General features: G+C 33.1%; 1 protein-coding gene across 1 annotated transcript; it reads right to left on the bottom strand.

Moving 5' to 3' along the window:
* Positions 1–1,265: 1,265 nt before the first annotated feature.
* On the bottom strand, positions 1,266–19,519 carry LOC126728923 (RNA polymerase II transcriptional coactivator KIWI-like). The gene is made up of 4 exons (XM_050434672.1): positions 19,464–19,519; positions 18,753–18,828; positions 9,809–9,924; positions 1,266–1,389 (listed from the first exon to the last, which is right to left on the bottom strand). Exons 1-4 carry the CDS (start codon positions 19,517–19,519, stop codon positions 1,266–1,268), a joined length of 372 nt encoding a protein of 123 aa, XP_050290629.1.
* Positions 19,520–19,845: the final 326 nt, after the last annotated feature.

Below are 19,845 nucleotides of genomic sequence, written 5' to 3'. Positions count from 1 at the left end.
TTCTTCTTGCACTTGCTTCAGCCAAAGTTGGCCTCTTCATCAACTAGACATTAACAATGCCTTTTTTGCATGGAGACTTAGATGAAGAAGTATATATGAGTTTGCCCCCTGGTTTTTACAGTAAGGGGGAGTGTTCTTCACCACATTCTTCTGCCCCTTTGGTTTGTAAACTTGTGAAATCCCTTTATGGATTGAAGCAAGCATCAAGGCAATGGAATGCAAAGTTGTCTACCACCATCCTACAGCTTGGTTTCATTCAATCTGAGGTAGATCATTCTTTGTTTATTCATTCCAATGGTGATTTGTTCACTGCATTATTGGTATATGTGGATGATATGGTTCTAACAGGTAATAATCCAAGTTGTATTGCCTCAGTTAAAGCTGTTCTAGACCAGAAGTTTGGAATTAAGGACCTAGGTTCTCTCAAATACTTCTTGGGCTTAGAAATTGCAAGGAGTGATAAGGGTATTAGTCTAAATCAAAGAAAATATGTTCTTGAAGTACTTAAAGAAACACCTATGGAACAACAGTTAAAATTGTCCAAGGGTGATGGTGAGTTACTTAAGGAGCCAGGTCAATTCAGAAGGTTAATAGGGAAGCTAATGGATCTTACACTTAGCAGGCCTGATATTACCTACTCTGTTCACAGACTTAGTCAGTTTTTATCATAGCCTAGAGTCCCTCACATAAAGGCAGCAACAAGAATATTACAATACCTCAAAGGCACACCAGGGCAAGGAGTTTTCTTTCCTGTGGAGTCAGATTTGCAACTTAAAACTTACTGTGATGCTGACTGTGCAGGCTGCTCTGATACCAAAAAGTCATTAACTAGATATTGTGTGTTTCTTGGAAATGCATTGATCTCTTGGAAGTCAAAAAAACAGGCTGTGGTGTCAAGGTCTTCAACAGAGGCAGAGTATAGGTCAATGGCTTCAACTACATGTGAAATTCTCTGGTTGATGTACCTGTTGAAGGACCTTCATGTCCCACATAACAAACCTGCCTTGATGTACTATGACAACTAGGTTGCGTTACATATTGCTGCAAATCCAGTCTTCCACGAAAGGTCCAAGCACATGGAAGCAGACTGTCACATTGTGAGGAATAGGGTTTTAGATGGTACAATTAAGACCTTCCATGTTAATTCAACGAATCAATTGGCAGATATCTTTACTAAAGCTCTAGGTGTGGATAACTTTCTAAGGTTGCAAAAAAGGTTGGGAGTTATCAATATTTTTGCACAAACCATTCAATATCCTGAGTATCTATCCTTGAATCAAGAAGCAAGAGCTTTGCTCTTGAGGGGGAGTGTCAAAAGCAAGGAAGAATGCACTCAAGCTATTAACAGATACAAGACCAGAGACAGAGAACAGGGCAGCACTCAAGGAACTGAAACTCAAAGAAATTGGATTAGTCCAAAACTGTTAGAAGTTATTCAATTCGTCCCTTATCATGAACACTTTATTCACATGCATGAAGGAGCCTTGCCACGTGGATAGAAGGATGACACGTGGATAAAAGGATGACATAAGCAGAAATACAGCTTGCACAGGCCAAAATGGCCATATACCACATTTTTTGGAAATTTTTAGCAAAAAAACAATGTTTCAGAAATAAATGGTAAACAACCACTTTTTCCAGAACTCGAGTTTCAGAAACTCGAATTCCTCATTAGTTTTGCCATTGTGGCACTGCTGAGTTGGATTTGTGCAATTAAAAAAATTATGTGGTACTCGAGCTTGGTAAAATCGAGTACCATTTACACAATACTCGAGTATACCAAGCTCGAGTACCTTTTATAAATAAAATGCAAAAAAAAAAAAAAAATTACACAGTACTCGAGTTTGGTAAACTCGAGTACTATGTTTTTTTTTTTTTTTTTTTTTTTTGGTTTGAGGATAAACAACAAATAAACATAAAGATAAAAATAAGTAGCTTTTTTTATGTTTTTATTTATTTAAATAGAAGCATTGTAAAATATAGAGATTTTAATTTCGAAATATGAATTTAATTTCTACATTAATTAAAATTGTTCATTGTTTTCTCATAAAAATTGTTCACTGTTTTCTGTATAAACAATTTCTACGATTTTGTATAAAATTATTTTCTGTTCAGCATTATTTAAGAAATTCTTCACTCTCTTTTTTGCATAAATTATTTTTTGTTCACTATTTAAAAAATTGTTCACTGTTTTCTCATAAAACACCCAGTGAAATCATGTTTTCTAAATTTAAACGCCAAATCTGAATGCTTTTTCATGTTTGAATTTCACAATAATCGAATATATTTTTCTAAATTGATAAAATCTGTTTCTACATTAATAAAAAATTTTCCCTCTGCACATCATATTTACTGTATATTCAAATCTGCTTACTGCATTCATAAAATCAGTTTTCTGCATTAAGTAAAATTGTTCACTGTTTTCTCATAAAAATTGTTCATTGTTTTTTGCATAAACTATTTCTAGCATTCTGCATAAAATTATTTTCTGTTCAGCATTATTTAAAAAATTGTTCACTCTCTTTTCTGCGTAAATTATTCTCTGTTCACTGTTTAAAAAATTGTTCGCTGTTTTCTCATAAAACACCTAATGAAATCGTGTTTTCTAAATTTAAAAGCCAAATCTAAATGCTTTTTCATGTTTAAATTTCACAATAATCGAATTTGTTTTTCTGCATTGATAAAATCTGTTTCTACGTTGATAAAATTTGCTCTCTACAAATCATGTTTACTATATTTTCAAAGCTACTTACCGCATTCATAAAATCTGTTTTTTCCATTAATTAAAATTGTTCACTGTTTTCTCATAAAAATTGTTCACTCTTTTCTGCATAAATTGTTTTTAGCATTGGTGCAGTTATTGCACTTATATTGTTTTTGTGTTTTTTTTAAAAATATGTAACCATATGAATAATGGACAAACTCCATGAAAGAAAAATGAATGATTCGTATAAATCACCTAATGGTAAATGCTTCGAAAAATTCGAATTTGTAAAAAAGTTCGAATTAGTTGAATGTAGAAATGTTCACTAAGTAAAACTATTTTCTACATTAAGTAAAACTGTTCACTGTTTTCTCATAAAAATTGTTCACTGTTTTCTGTATAAACTATTTCTAGCATTCTGCATAAAATTATTTTCTGTTCAGCATTATTTAAAAAATTATTCACTCTCTTTTCTGCGTAAATTATTCTATGTTCACTGTTTAAAAAATTGTTCTCTGTTTTCCCATAAAAAACCTAGTGAAATCGTGTTTTCTAAATTTAAAAGCCAAATCTGAATGCTTTTTCATGTTTAAATTTCACAATAATCGAATTTTTTTTTTCTGCATTGATAAAATCTGTTTCTACGTTAATAAAATTTGCTCTCTACACATCATGTTTACTGTATTTTCGAAGCTACTTACCGCATTCATAAAATCTTTTTTTTGCATTAATTAAAACTGTTCACTATTTTCTCATAAAAATTGTTCACTCTTTTCTGCATAAATTGTTTTTAGCATGGGCGCAATTATTGCACTTATATGGTTTTTGTGTTGTTTTTAAAAAAAATATGTAACCATATGAATAATGGACAAACTCTATGAAAGAAAAATGAATGATTCGTATAAATCACCTAATGGTAAATGCCTCGAAAAATTCGAAATTGTAAAAAAGTTCGAATTAGTTGAATGTAAAAATGTTCACTAAGTAAAACTATTTTCTGCTTTAAGTAAAACTGTTCACTGTTTTCTCATAAAAATTGTTCACTGTTTTCTGCAGAAACTATTTCTAGCATTCTGCATAAAATTATTTTCTGTTCAACATTATTTAAAAAATTGTTCACTCTCTTTTCTGCGTAAATTATTCTGTGTTCACTGTTTAAAAAATTGTTCGCTGTTTTCTCATAAAACACCTAGTGAAATCGTGTTTTCTAAATTTAAAAGACAAATCTGAATGCTTTTTCATGTTTAAATTTCACAATAATCGAATTTGATTTTCTGCATTGATAAAATCTGTTTCTACGTTAATAAAATTTTCTCTCTACACATCATGTTTACTGTATTTTTGAAGCTGCTAACCGCATTCATAAAATTTGTTTTTTGCATTAATTAAAACTGTTCACTATTTTCTCATAAAAAAATTTCACTCTTTTCTGCATAAATTGTTTTTAGCATTGGCGCAGTTATTGCACTTATATGGTTTTTGTGGTTTTTTTTTAAATATGTAACCATATGAATAATGGACAAACTCCATGAAAGAAAAATGAATGAATCGTATAAATCACCTAATGGTAAATGCCTCAAAAAATTCGAATTTGTAAAAAAGTTCGAATTAGTTGAATGTAAAAATGTTCACTAAGTAAAACTATTTTCTGCTTTAAGTAAAACTGTTCACTGTTTTCTCATAAAAATTGTTCACTGTTTTCTGTAGAAACTATTTCTAGCATTCTGCATAAAATTATTTTCTGTTCAGCATTATTTAAAAAATTGTTCACTCTCTTTTCTGCGTAAATTATTCTCTGTTCACTATTTAAAAAATTGTTCGCTGTTTTCTCATAAAACACCTAGTAAAATCGTGTTTTCTAAATTTAAAAGCCAAATCTGAATGCTTTTTCATGTTTAAATTTCACAATAATCAAATTTGATTTTCTGCATTGATAAAATCTGTTTCTACGTTAATAAAATTTTCTCTCTACACATCTTGTTTACTGTATTTTTGAAGCTGCTAACCGCATTCATAAAATTTGTTTTTTGCATTAATTAAAACTGTTCACTATTTTCTCATAAAAAAAATTCACTCTTTTCTGCATAAATTGTTTTTAGCATTGGCGCAGTTATTGCACTTATATGGTTTTTGTGGTTTTTTTTTAAATATGTAACCATATGAATAATGGACAAACTCCATGAAAGAAAAATGAATGATTCGTATAAATCACCTAATGGTAAATACCTCAAAAAATTCAAATTTGTAAAAAAGTTCAAATTAGTTGAATGTAGAAGTGTTCACTAAGTAAAACTATTTTCTGCATTAAGTAAAACTGTTCACTGTTTTCTCATAAAAAATTGTTCACTGTTTTCTGCATAAACTATTTCTAGCATTCCACATAAAATTATTTTTTGTTCAGCATTATTTAAAAAATTGTTCACTCTCTTTTCTGCGTAAATTATTCTTTGTTCATCGTTTAAAAAATTGTTCGCTGTTTTCTCATAAAACACCTAGTAAAATCGTGTTTTCTAAATTTAAAAGCCAAATCTGAATGCTTTTTCATGTTTGAATTTCACAATAATCGAATTTGTTTTTCTGCATTGATAAAATTTGTTTCTACATTAATAAAATTTGCTCTCTACACATCATGTTTACTGTATTTTCGAAGCTGCTTACCGCATTCATAAAATTTGTTTTTTGCATTAAGTAAAACTGTTCACTGTTATCCCATAAAAATTGTTCACTGTTTTCTTCATAAACTGTTTTTAATATTGGCGCAATTATTGCACTTAAATGGTTTTTGTATTTTTTTAAATATGTAACCATATGACTAATGGACAAACTCCATGAAAGAAAAATGAATGATTCATATAAATCACCTAATGGTAAATGCCTCGAAAAATTTGAATTTGTAAAAAAGTTCGAATTAGTTGAATGTAGAAAGTCTAGAAAAATTGATGGAAAATCAATGAACGTACCAAATCGTGAAGGTGTACATAAGATGTACAGATAGTCTAGACTTGTTGAGAAATTTGATTTCGTTGAAAGTACAAAATAATGAAAATTCAATGGAAAAGTATGTACGTTAGATGTATAGATCATATGTATATGTTTAAAAATTTGAATTCGTTGAATGTACAAAACTGTGAAAACTCAAGGAAAAATTGTGTACATTAGATGTACAGATAGTACGAATTTGTTGAAAAGTTTGAATTTGTTGATTGTGTAAAATCGTGAAAATTCAAATGAAAATTGAAGGACATAACAAATTGAGTAAACTTAATGGAAAATTAATTACATTAGATGTACAGATCATCCAAATTTGTTTCCAAATTTGAAGTCGTCAAATGTACAAAATCGTGAAAATTCAAATTAAAACTATGTACTAATCATCTTGATTTGATGAAAATTTCAAAATTGTTGAACACACAAAATCATGAAATCTTAATGGAAAATCGAAATTGTTGAACGTACCAAATCGTGAAAATTCAATGGAAAGTTGTGTACATTAGATGTTCAAATATTCTGGACTTGTTGAGAAATTTGATTTCGTTGAAAGTAAAAAATCGGGAAAATTCAAGAGAAAATTGTGTACATTAGATGTACAGATCATTCGAATTTGTAAAAAACAAAATTTAGATGTACAGATTGTTCGAATTTGTTGATTGTATAAAATCTTGAAAGTACAAAAGAAAATTGTGTAAATTAGATGTACAGATAGTCTGAATTTGTTGAAAAGTTTGAATTCGCTAAATGTACAAAATCGTGAAAATTAAATGGGAAACTATGTACTAATGTACTGATCATCCGAATTTGTTGAAAAATTTGAAATCTAATTTACACAATTTTATTCTGTACTTTCAAGATTTTATACAATCAACAAATTCGAACGATCTGCACATCTAAATTTTGTTTTTTACAAATTCGAACAATCTGTACATCTAATATACACAATTTTCACTTGAATTTTCACGATTTTGTACGTTCAACGAAATCAAATTTCTCAACAAGTCTAGAATATTTGTAGATCCAATGTACACAATTTTCCATTGAATATTCACGATTTGGTACATTCAACAATTTCGATTTTTTATTAAGATTTCACGATTTTGTACGTTCAACAATTTTGAAATTTTCATCAAATCAGGATGATTAGTACATTAGTACATAGTTTTAAATTGTTCACTGTTTTCAACAATAATTGCGCCAATGCTAAAAACAGTTTATGCAGAAAACAGTGAATAATTTTTATGAGAAAACAGTGAACAGTTTTACTTAATGCAAAAAACAGATTTTATGAATGCAGTAAGCAACTTCGAATATACAGTAAACATAATGTGTAGAGAGCAAATTTTATAAATGTAGAAACAGATTTTATCTATGCAGAAAAACAAATTCGATTATTGTGAAATTCAAACATGAAAAAGCATTCAGATTTGGCTTTTAAATTTAGAAAACAGGATTTCACTAGGTGTTTTATGAGAAAACAGCGAACAATTTTTTAAACAGTGAACAGAGAATAATTTACGTAGAAAAGAGAGTGGACAATTTTTTAAATAATGCTGAACAGAAAATAATTTTATGCGGGATGCTAGAAATAGTTTATACAAAAAACAGTGAACAATTTTTATGAGAAAACAGTGAACAGTTTTACTTAATGCAGAAAATAGTTTTACTTAGTGAACATTTCTGCATTCAACTAATTCGAACTCTTTTACAAATTCAAATTTTTCAAGGCATTTACCATTAGGTGATTTATACGAATCATTCATTTTTCTTTCATGGAGTTTGTCCATTATTCATATGGTTACATTTTTTTTTTTTTTTAAAGCACAAAAATCATATAAGTGCAATAACTGCGCCAATGCTAAAAACAATTCATGCAGAAAAGAGTGAACAATTTTTATGAGAAAATAGTGAACAGTTTTAATTAATGCAAAAAACAGATTTTAGGAATGCGGTAAGCAGCTTCGAAAATACAGTAAACATGATGTGTAGAGAGCAAATTTTATTAACGTAGAAACGGATTTTATCAATGCAAAAAAACAAATTCGATTATTGTGAAATTTAAACATGAAAAAGCATTCAGATTTGGCTTTTAAATTTAGAAAACACGATTTCACTAGGTGTTTCATGGGAAAACAGCGAACAATTTTTTAAACAGTGAACAGAGAATAATTTACGTAGAAAAGAGAGTGAACAATTTTTTAAATAATGTTGAACAGAAAATAATTTTATGCAGAATGCTAGAAATAGTTTATGCAAAAAACAGTGAACAGTTTCACTTAATGTAGAAAATAGTTTTACTTAGTGAACATTTCTACATTCAACTAATTCGAACTTTTTTACAAATTCGAATTTTTCGAGGCATTTACCATTAGGTGATTTATACGAATCATTCATTTTTCTTTCATGGAGTTTGTCCATTATTCATATGGTTACATAGTTTTTTTAAAAACAACACAAAAACCATATAAGTGCAATAACTGCGCCAATGCTAAAAACAATTTATGCAGAAAAGAGTGAACAATTTTAATTAATGCAAAAAACAGATTTTATGAATGCGGTAAGCAGCTTCGAAAATACAGTAAACATGATTTGTAGAGAGCAAATTTTATTAATGTAGAAACAGATTTTATCAATGTAGAAAAACAAATTCGATTATTGTGAAATTTAAACATGAAAAAGCATTCAGATTTGGCTTTTAAATTTAGAAAACATGATTTCACTAGGTGTTTTATGAGAAAACAGCGAACAATTTTTTAAACAGTGAACAGAGAATAATTTACATAGAAAAGAGAGTGAACAATTTTTTAAATAATGCTGAACAGAAAATAATTTTATGCAGAAAGTTAGAAATAGTTTATGCAGAAAACAGTGAACAATTTTTATGAGAAAACAGTGAACAGTTTAACTTAATGCAGAAAACTGATTTTATGAATGCAGTAAGCAGATTTGAATATACAGTAAATATGATGTGCAGAGGGAAAATTTTATTAATGTAGAAACAGATTTTATCAATTCAGAAAAATATATTCGATTATTGTGAAATTCAAACATGAAAAAGCATTCAGATTTGGCGTTTAAATTTAGAAAACACAATTTCACTAGGTGTTTTATGAGAAAACAGTGAACAATTTTTTAAATAGTGAACAAAAAATAATTTATGCAAAAAAAGAGCGAAGAATTTCTTAAATAATGCTGAACAAAAAATAATTTTATGCAAAATCGTAGAAATTGTTTATACAGAAAACAGTGAACAATTTTTATACAGAAAACAGTGAACAATTTTTATGAGAAAACAATGAACAATTTTAATTAATGTAGAAATTAAATTCATATTTCGAAATTAAAATCTCTATATTTTACAATGCTTCTATTTAAATAAATAAAAACATAAAAAAAGCTACTTATTTTTATCTTTATGTTTATTTGTTGTTTATCCTCAAACAAAAAAAAAAAAATTTACACAGTACTCGAGTTTACCAAACTCGAGTAATGTATAAAAAAATTTTTTTTTTTTTTTGCATTTTATTTATAAAAGGTACTCGAGCTTGGTATACTCGAGTATTGTGTAAATGGTACTCGAGTTTACCAAGCTCGAGTACCACATAATTTTTTTTAATCGCACAAATCCAACTCAACAGTGCCACGGTGGTAGAACTAATGAGGAACTCGAGTTTCTGAAACTCAAGTTCTAGAAAAAGTGGTAGTTTGCCATTTATTTCCAAAAAAGTGATTTTTTGCTAAAAATTTCCAAAAAAGGTGGTATATGGCCATTTTGGCCACTTGCACAAGTGGGACTGTTGTAACCATTTGTCCTCTTTTTACGGAATTAGTTACTTTCCTTTACTTCCACAGATTGTATATATAGATAGCTACAGTGTACAAATTAAGTTGTATTCTCATGTTCAATCAATAAAGATCATTCATTCTATTTAAAGAGAGAGAGAGAGTTCCCAAATTCTTTATAAAAACCCTAAGTAGTACCCAAATTTATAGGAAAGCATATAAAAGTGTCAGTCTGGACATAAATAACCAACAGTAACAAACAAACAGAATCCAACACAAACCCAGTTCAACAAAACCAAATATTGAAAAATTAATCCTAAAATGATAATAAAAAAGGGACCTTTTTTTCCAGGGAGTTGCTTGCCATCTTTGTTGTAATACTCATGAATGTCCACCGCAACCTTCCCTTGCCAAGTCCTCACCGTCACTCTCCTATTCCTCAATATCTAAACAAACACAGAAGCAATTTAGATTGATGGTTTTTAGACTCCTTAAAAACAATTGATTTAACCTAGGTAATTAGCGAAGTTGTTACTTAGTCCAATTTAACAAGTTTAGGTTTTCACAATAACAAAGATCAAATCACGCAAAGCAACGGAAAATAAATAACACAAGATATGATCACCCAGGAAACCAAACTGGTGAAAACCTGTGGAGGATTTGACCTAGCTATCCTCAAGGTAAACTTGAATCCACTATCTTGAAAGAATCGAAGTTCATACAATAAGACTTACAAGCCCCCACGCTTGACTTCTTATTGCTACCAACTAGTAGAACTTACTGACACGACCACGTGCAAGCTCCGAATCCACGAACTCCTTCTTTCTTGGATTCACCACTAGATACAAGCACACCCGCTTGTGTTTTCTTTAAACTTCAATGGCAGCAACTGAGTTGATCATCAAGGTATAGATAAATCTTCTCCTTGAAAACCCTAAGTTTGTGTAAAGGAAAACTCCTCTAGATCTCACAAGAGATTTACACAAACCGCAATATGAGCAACATTAAAACGTGGCTAGGGTTTGCCTTTTATACTTAGGACAAATTAGAAACCCTAAAAACATTTTAAAACAACTAGGGCTGGGTTGGAAATTCTGCAAAAAAAACATTCTGCCCGAGCTTCGATTGATCGAGCCTAAGCTTTGATCGATCGAGCCAGGCCGAAATGCATTAATCTTTTCTACATTAAGCTCGATTCCAACTTTACATAAATGCACAACTTTGAGCAAGACTAAAACACTTCTAAACACATTGTTTTGATTATGGTTTGCCAACAATACAAATTAGAGTTCTAAATACATAAAATCCTAAGTCTTTAGAACCTAACAAACTTCCCCTTTGGCAATCCGTGACAAAACACAACTAGAAGCTCAAAGTTTACAAATTAAAAGTCCTTTGCAAAAATAATGCTCATAAAACAAATTCAATCCTAACTACTATCCATCAGTTGCAAGTGTAGACAGCAGCTCAATTGAATCAACCTGTATATTTCCTGAAACACTAAACAAAATGCATAATCACATGTGTGGAAACAATACAAGTAAACAAATTAAATTCTTGATTTCAAACAACGCACAATAAAGACATATATCAATGAATAACTCATAAACATAAATCAATAAACAGTTTGAAACAAGAAACATATAAAGTACCAAAAAATACTCCCCCTAACATGAATATCCCATCATAAACATGGCAAGAGCTAAAAAATAAAATACAATGTGAAGCACCTAGTTACAATCTAAACTCCACAAGCTCCAACCAAAGAAAATACTCTCCCCCTGAAAACAAAAACTCTACAAAGTACTCCCCCTTTTTGTGACGGAATGCCAATGGGCAAACAAAATCCATCATCAAAAGGGAGGTGGCCTAAACTGCGCCAACTCCGCACGCAAGGCACAGATCTCATCGAGCACGTCCACCAAAATCTGACCATGAGCCGCCTGAATGGTCAAGACATGATCCAACGTACGTCGAATGTATGAATCATCCGAAGCAGTCGATGGAGGAACAACAGCATCAACAGCAGCACCCAATGTCTCAACAGTATCAACACCTGTAGAAGAGGGAGGAGGGGGAACAGCACTAGATGACGCACCCCTAGGATGTGAAGGAGCAACTCGCAGGTAAGCAGCCCTCTGTCTAAGAAATGTGGCACCTATAGGAGCAACTATATGAACAGGCTCACCAGATGGGAAACTATCTAGACCTAAAAAAAGCAATATCCTATGAATGAAAATAGGATGAATAAGCGCATGCCCTACGGCAGAACTCCTATGAACCTCGTTCAAAGAACGAAGGAACAAATGAGGGAAACTGATCGACGCACCAGAAACAAAAGCATACAAAAACACACATCGCTCTAGAGGGATGGTGTGGAAATGAGAAATAGGCCACAATGAATGACACGCTATCCTAAAGAAAAGATAGGCAGTCTCGGTAAGCTCAGCGGACGTGAACCGAGGATCAGAACCCCATTGGATAGATGACCCAGTGATGTATGACATGACAACATCTAATGAGGGTGACTCATCAAAGAGATAGTCAGGCTCCCGAACAACCGGAACCCCAAGAGCATCAGCCACTACCCGAGGGGTAATAGTGAACTTAACACCTCATATCCAACTCCTAACAAGGGTGTTGGAATCATAGACGTGGCAAGAGAGGTTCGAGAAGAACTCTATAATCAGGGCGGTCGGGGGTGGATGATCTATCTCTAAGAGAGGCAACCAACCTCTAGACTCAAAGTTAGCCCTAATGGCCGGATCAATCTCATCTAAAACTATAGCTCGCTCAGCCTAAATCTTACACTTACTGTTCAAAGTATCAAAGGCCTCTCTGCACTTATCATTCCTAAACCCCTCACTCGTAGAGGGAGACTCAGAGGAAGTGGAAGGGGTCCTATGAGCTCTAGTTTTCCTAGGCATGGTACTAGGATAAGGACCAAAACACAGAGCAAAGGAACAAAAACACAAAAGACAAAACCAAGGGCAGACTGCAAGTTAGCACATAAAAAATATAGAACAAAAATCTATACGATGCATGAACAATTTAAATGGCATGATGCATGTCCTAATGCAGTGCAATTAAGTCCAAAAAAGTTCAAATTCACAAAATTGGCTTGAACATAGAGGTATTAACACAAAAACCCCAAAATTTGGAAAACCAATTGATCAATTTGAAAGATATTGACGAATTGATCATTATACATGATAGAGTTCAAAAATTAATGACCAAATACATCAAATCAACAAGCCAATTTCATCAATTTAACCCAATTTGAACAAAATCCCCAATTCGGATCAATTTCAAACCCTAGAATTTTCAATTTTTCAAAAACCACAAAATTGATCAAATTAAACTACAAGAATCATGATAATAACATCCTAGAACAAAAACCCAATGATCAATTTCACCAAAAATGGTTTGCATCATCAAAAACCCCAAAATATGAAAAGTGCCGAAAATACCCAATGAATATGCATGAAAAATGCATGAAAACATGAAATAAAATGCAAAAGGAAGGGCAAAAAGGACTTACCGGCCTTGGGAGACAAAAACCTTGCAAAAATTGCGGAAGAAAATGACAAAAAAAACCTTGGTGGAGCCTAGCCAAGTCGGAGAAAGAGAGGAAAGTTTGAAAAGTTTTGAAAAAGTCCAATCTGACTTTTTAAAAAACATGATTCACGAGTTTCGATCGATCGAAAAACAGCCTCGATCAATCGAAACAGACAGAGACTTTAACAAAACAATTTTAAAAGAGTTTGATTGATCAAAAATCAGTTTCGATCGATCGAAACAGACAGAGTCTCTCTCTAACAGTTTTAAAAATTTTCGATTGATCGAAAAATAAAATGGATCGATCAAAATGGGCAGAGGCTCACTAATTTTGAGGAAAAACACAGTTTTTTGAAAAAAAAAATTCAGAATTGACTCAAAGCATTGAAATTTAAGAGCAATATGCATGAGTATGTGATGATGTGACTTTCAAAAAACAAGAATTTTAAGCCCAAATTCCCCAAAAATAAAATCTCTTGCATTCTCCATAAATTTTCATGCAACAAATTAATTTTGCACAAAATTCAAAGTATTTGCAAAACATGGCTGGTCAGAGCATAAACACACACAATAACATGTACAAAGTTTAGCAAAGAGTAACTCGTGTAATGTGTGCAACTAGCAAAAACTTGAGATACATGTGAGGTGATATGTTAATAGCAATCAATCAAAAAGTCTACAAAATTCATCACAGAGAATTTAAAAGAGACTATCACCCAAAGAGTTACATCATATAACTCCCACGTCTCCTAGATCATAAGCTTGCAATCATGTAAGTTTCTTGAATTTATGTCTCATAATATACACACCAGTTTTAAGTCATGCGATTTTGGCATCAAGCCTAATAGTACACCCCAATTTTAAGTATTAAGCAATTTAAACCGAGGCTTCACCTTATGTTCTTTTCGTGCATGTGCTACACTTTCTTGAGCACAAAATCTTATGATATGCACTAAGGTGTTCATGATTGGCTAGTGAATAGTGGTGAGATGGTTATTTATGCCTTTCTCTAAAAGTTCAAGTCCGACAGTGAAAAACATGTGACTTTAAGATTAAGACAGAGTAATCAAAAACCATAAACATCTTTCCCACACAACATGCACTACAAAGCTTCAATTAGTAGAGTGCAATAAGTAAGCTCATCAAAGCTAAACAATGTACAAACGACATGTTATGTGAAAATAAATTGACCAACCTTGTTCTTCAAAAACCAAGAAGGATAGTACAAAATACAATTTGCTTCCTTTTTCTTCCCTTTTAAAAAAAAATAAATAAATAACACCTAGAATGAAATGCATGAATGTTATGCAATGCAAATCCTAAAAAACAAAAAATAAAAAAACAAAACCAAAGAACAATGGTCACAAAGGGTAGAGTAATGAAGCACAAGGACCATGAAGACCAAGACCGATCAGGGACACAGAATCACACCAATTACTTGACGAAGAGTCTCAAACTTACTTCTATCAAGGGGTTTGGTGAAAATGTCGGCATTCTGACGTTCAATAGGAATATACTCAAGACACACAATCTTTCTTTCAACAAGATCCCTAATGAAGTGATACCTAATCTCTATGTGCTTAGTCTTAGAGTGTTGAACAAGGTTCTTAGATATGTCAATAGCACTAGAGTTATCACAATAAACAGCCATGGTATCTTGGGATATCCCATAATCAGTTAAAACCTTTTTCATCCAAAGAAGTTGTTAGCAACAACTTCCAGCAACAATATATTCTACCTCAGCAGTAGACGAGGACACAGAATTTTGCTTTTTACTCATCCAAGCAACGAGATTAGCTCCAACATAAAAACACCCACCAGTGGTGCTTTTTCTATCATCAGCATTACCAACCCAATCAGAATCAGAGAAACCAGCAAGAGATAGATTAGACTCTTTACTATAAAATAATCCATAATCACAAGTTCCAGCAACATATTTAATTATTCTTTTGACAGCATTTAAGTGTGAAACTTTAGGATTAGATTGAAATCTAGAACAAACACTAACACTAAATGCAATATCAGGCCAACTAGCAGTTAAATATAAAAGACATCCAATCATACTTCTGTATAATGTAACATCAACAAACTCACCTGACGGATCATTTGTTAATTTTGCATTGGCGGCCATTGGTGTTTTGGCATGTGCAACATTGTCCAATCCAAATCTCTTGACTAGATTCTTTTCATATTTTGCTTGGTTGATGTAGATCCCTGAGTCCGTTTGCTTCACCTGTAATCCCAAGAAATAAGTTAGTTCACCAACCATATTTATTTCAAACATCGCCTTCATTTCATCTACAAAAGAATGAGCAAGAGAGTCATTAGTAGCACCAAAAACAATATCATCAACATAAATTTGAGCTACAACAAAACTGTTCTTATCCTTTCTTATGAAGAGAGTAGTGTTTGCAGATTCCCTTTTGAAGCCATGCTCAGTGAAATATGCAGTCAATCTATCATACCAAGCCCGTGGAGCTTGTTTCAAACCATACAAAGCTCTCTTCAATTTATACACATCATCCGGTCTGTAAGGGTCAACAGAGCCTTTAGGTTGTTCAACATATACTTCTTCTTGCAGCATTCCATTCAAGAAAGCACTTTTGACATCCATTTGATATAGCTTGAAATTCAGATGACTAGCTATAGCCAACAGTATCCTAATGGATTCCAATCTTGCTACCGGTGCAAAGGTCTCATCAAAATCAATCCCTTCCACTTGTGTGCAGCCTTGAGCAACAAGTCTTGATTTATTTCTGATAACAGTGCCATGTTCATCTGACTTGTTCTTAAAGATCCATTTAGTTCCAATTACATTTACACCCTTTGGTCTAGGAATTAATTCCCACACATCATTCCAAATTAATTGATGAAGTTCTTCATGCATAGAGTTTACCCAATCAGCATCTTGAAGTGTCTTATCTACCTTTTTTGGTTCAAATTGGGACAGATAGCATGAGTGTGTAATTACACTTAAGGCTTTTGACTTTAATCTCATGTTATCATTCAGACTTCCCAATATATTTGAGGAGGGATGATTAAGCCTTACTCTAGAAGAAGGACCTTTAACTAGAGATGTGGATGTACCTTTCTGTTCTGATGAAGGACTAAACTCATGTTGAACCTGTTGAGTCTCATGAACCGGAGTGGATGGTTCAGGACTTGATGGCACAGAAATTGCATCATTCAACACCATTAGCTCCTCATCACTATGTTTCCCAACATAATCAATAGGAAGTGAGTCATTAACCTCCATAGGCTTATCTTGAACCGGAGTAGTACTTTATGAATGTGCTTCTGGACATACTTCATCATTGATCACAACATTTGACGATTCCATAACAGTTTTGGTTCTCAAATTATACACTCTATATGCTCTACTAGTAGAGGAGTACCCTAGAAAATATCCCTTGTCACTCTTTGCATCAAATTTCTCTAGGTTCTCTCTATCACGTAGAATGTAACAATCACTACCAAATATCCTGAAATACTTAATGACCGGCTTCTTTCATCTCCAGAGTTCATAAGGAGTCTTCTTGGAATCAGGTCTGAAATACACCCGGTTGAGTGTATGGCAAGCAGTGTTAACTGCTTCTCCCCAGAAAGATTTTGGCAATTTTTTATTGTGCAGCATGACACGTGCCATCTCCTGAACAACCTTATTTTTCCGTTCAACTATTCCATTTTGTTGTGGTGTCTTGGGTGAAGAGAACTCTTGATGTGTGCCCTGTTCATTGCAGAAGATAGCCAGCTTGGTATTCTCAAATTCTCTTCCATGGTCACTTCTAATTCTGGCTATCACAGTATCTTTTTCAACCTGCAATTTCTTACACAGATGTATCATTTTCTCAGGAGCCTCAGCTTTATCTTTCAAAAGCACAACCCAAGTATATCTGGTAAAGTCATCCACAACCACTAGAATATACTTCTTCCCTCCTAACTCTAAACTCGAGCAGGACCCATAAGATCAATGTGCAATAACTCCAAAGGTCTTGAAGTTTGAACACTAGCCATAGACAGATGTTTAGATTTTATCTGTTTACCTATCTGATATGGTCCACATATGCACTTATCTATCTTCTCAAACTTAGGTAAACCAACAACAGCATCACATTTGGAAATCTTTTCTAGCTGCTTATGACTTGCATGCCCCAACCGTTGATGCCACAAATCAACTTGATCAATCTTTGCACTAAAACACTTGTTGCTTATGCTTGGTGTCAATCCATAACAGTTGTCCGCTGTCCTTACACCAACACACATACAGTCACCTCCTCCATCAAGTATCTCACATTCATACTTAGTGAAGAGAACATTCAGTCCATTGTCGCAAATCTGACTAATGCTGAGTAAATTTGCCTTCAGTCCATCAACATACCAAACATCTTCAAAGACCGGTAACCCTGGGATGTCCACAGTTCCAATGCCTCTGATGACAGATTTGCTTCCATCTCCAAAAGTGACTATCCCAATCTTTCCTTCAAAGAGGGTCTTGAATAATCCTTTGTTTCCTGTCATATGCCTGGAACAACCACTATCCAAATACCAAAGACAAGAATCACGTGTCTTTAATGCGGTTAAGGCAGTATAACACAAATAATTATTACCACATATGATAAGACAAAGACGTCCAAGGAAAGATTTAACAAACTCAACAAGTAACAAATACACAAAATAAGCAAGATGATGAATAAGCAAAAAGAATTTCCAAGAATCCATAACAAAGGGGTCAAGGATCAGCTCAGTGATCAAAAGATCAACAACAAAAGAGCAACCCGCTCTGATACCACTTGATGGTTTTTAGACCCCTTAAAAACAATTGATTTAACCTAGGTAATTAGCCAAGTTGTTACTTAGTCCAATTTAACAAGTCTAGGTTTTCACAATAACAAAGATCAAATCATGCAAAGCAGTGGAAAATAAATAACATAAAATATGATCACCCAGGAAACCAAACCGGTGAAAACCTGGGGAGGATTTGACCTAGCTATCCTCAAGGTAAACTTGAATCCACTATCTTGAAAGAATCAAAGTTCATACAATAAGACTTACAAACCCCCACACTCGACTTCTTATTACTACCAACCAGTAGAACTTACTGACACGACCACGTGCAAGCTCCAAATCCACGGACTCCTTCTTTCTTGGATTCACCACTAGATACAAGCACACCCGCTTGTGTTTTCTTTAAGCTTCAATGATAGCAACTGAGTTGATCATCAAGGTGTAGATAAATCTTCTCCTTAAAAACCCTAAGTTTGTGTAAAGGAAAGCTCCTCTAGATCTCACAAGAGATTTACACAAACCGCAATATGAGCAACACTAAAACGTGGCTAGAGTTTGCCTTTTATACTTAGGACAAATTAGAACCCTAAAAACGTTTTAAAACAACTAGGGCTGAGTTGCAAATTCTGCAGAAAAAACATTCTGCTCGAGCTTCGATCGATCGAGCCTAAGCTTCGATCGATCGAGCCAAGCCAAAATGCATTAATCTTTTCTGCATTAAGCTCGATTCCAACTTTACATAAATGCATAACTTTGAGCAAGACTAAAACACTTCTAAACACATTGTTTTGATCATGGTTTGCCAACAATAAAAATTAGAGTTCTAAACACATAAAATCCTAAGTCTTTAGAACCTAACATAGATTAGGAACCCTAGAAATATATACATACACAGAAAGATAGATACAAAGGTAGAGAGAGAGACAAGGACCTCACAAATGACAATGTTGTCAGCAAAGTCATCGTCAGAGTCCTTCTTAGAGTTGGAGTTGAAGGGGGCGCTTGGCCTTCAAACTCATTAACTTGTTTTCACTAGTTAAAATTCCCTTTGCATGAGATCAAATGATCATTCATTTTGTTTTTCGTTTTAAAGATAATTTAATCGTGGGTTTAAAATCCATGACCTCACCCTCCACCCAAACTTGTGAGGTGAGGAAGTGTTAACTTATTTGTGCCAAGAATTATTGGCATGATGTTTTGTATTTGTAACTTGACAATTGACATGGCTAGCTTATGACAGGAGGAATCGAGACAGGATCTATTACCAACATATATGGTGAGTTTCGCTCTGGAAAGACTCAACTGTGTCACATACTCTGTCTGTGTGTCACTTGCCAGGTAATACTTCTTCTTCTTTTTTCTTCTTATTTTACCCCCCCCCCCCTCCCCATTTTATTACATGTTGCACCTTTGCTTTGCAAAAGAAAGCAGCTTCATCAAATGCCACATGCCATAGATGCATACTTTCTTTTTCGCTTTACAAAGTAAAATTAGAATTTAAGTGCACTTTTACTTATCCAAAATGATAATAATAATTCAGTGCACTTGTTAGGATTCTGTGAATGATTGTGCTTGGCTGCTATGCTTAATTGAGCTGTTAGCTCAGCTGCAATAAGCCTAGTTGCTGTGATGTGATGTGCACCTGACCTTGCTGTTACCAGATGATACTATTGTATTGGATAGCTTAAGTAATGCCATTCCATGTTATGTACTGTATAGTGGAGCAGATGTTATGCACTCTTTGATAGCATAGAGAATCTGGTTGTAACTTCCTGCTCAATATATGTGTGGATAATTGTAAATAGTCATGTGGTTAAATAGATAGGTAGTTAGGTGGTTAGTTGCAAAGGAGTAGTTAGAGTAACTAACTAACTTATTCTTGTAGTTAGTGCTCGAGTTGTTTAGATAAAAGGAGGATTTGATAATAGAATTTTCTCTCTATCTTGGAGGCCTGGCTAGCTCCCTTTAAGAAGCCATTTTCTTAATCACATAAGCAAAGATAAGAACAAGGTTCTTATCAGCGG

The sequence above is a fragment of the Quercus robur genome, chromosome 5 (assembly GCF_932294415.1).
Source record: "Quercus robur chromosome 5, dhQueRobu3.1, whole genome shotgun sequence".
NCBI classification, from domain to species: Eukaryota; Viridiplantae; Streptophyta; class Magnoliopsida; order Fagales; family Fagaceae; genus Quercus; species Quercus robur.
The sequence above is the reverse complement of the archived record's forward strand: the minus strand, read 5'-3'. Positions and strand labels throughout refer to the sequence as shown.

Coding starts and splice junctions, on each gene's coding strand:
- LOC126728923 (XM_050434672.1), bottom strand. CDS start 19,519: ATGGCATTACTTAAGCTATCCAATACAATAGTATCATCTGGTAACAGC. Junction 18,829..19,463: donor TCTGGTAACAGCAAGGTCAG/GTGCACATCACA, acceptor ATGAGTTTGAAG/GCCAAGCGCCCCCTTCAACT. Junction 1,390..9,808: donor GGAAAAAAAGGTCCCTTTTT/TATTATCATTTT, acceptor TTTGAGTTTCAG/TTCCTTGAGTGCTGCCCTGT.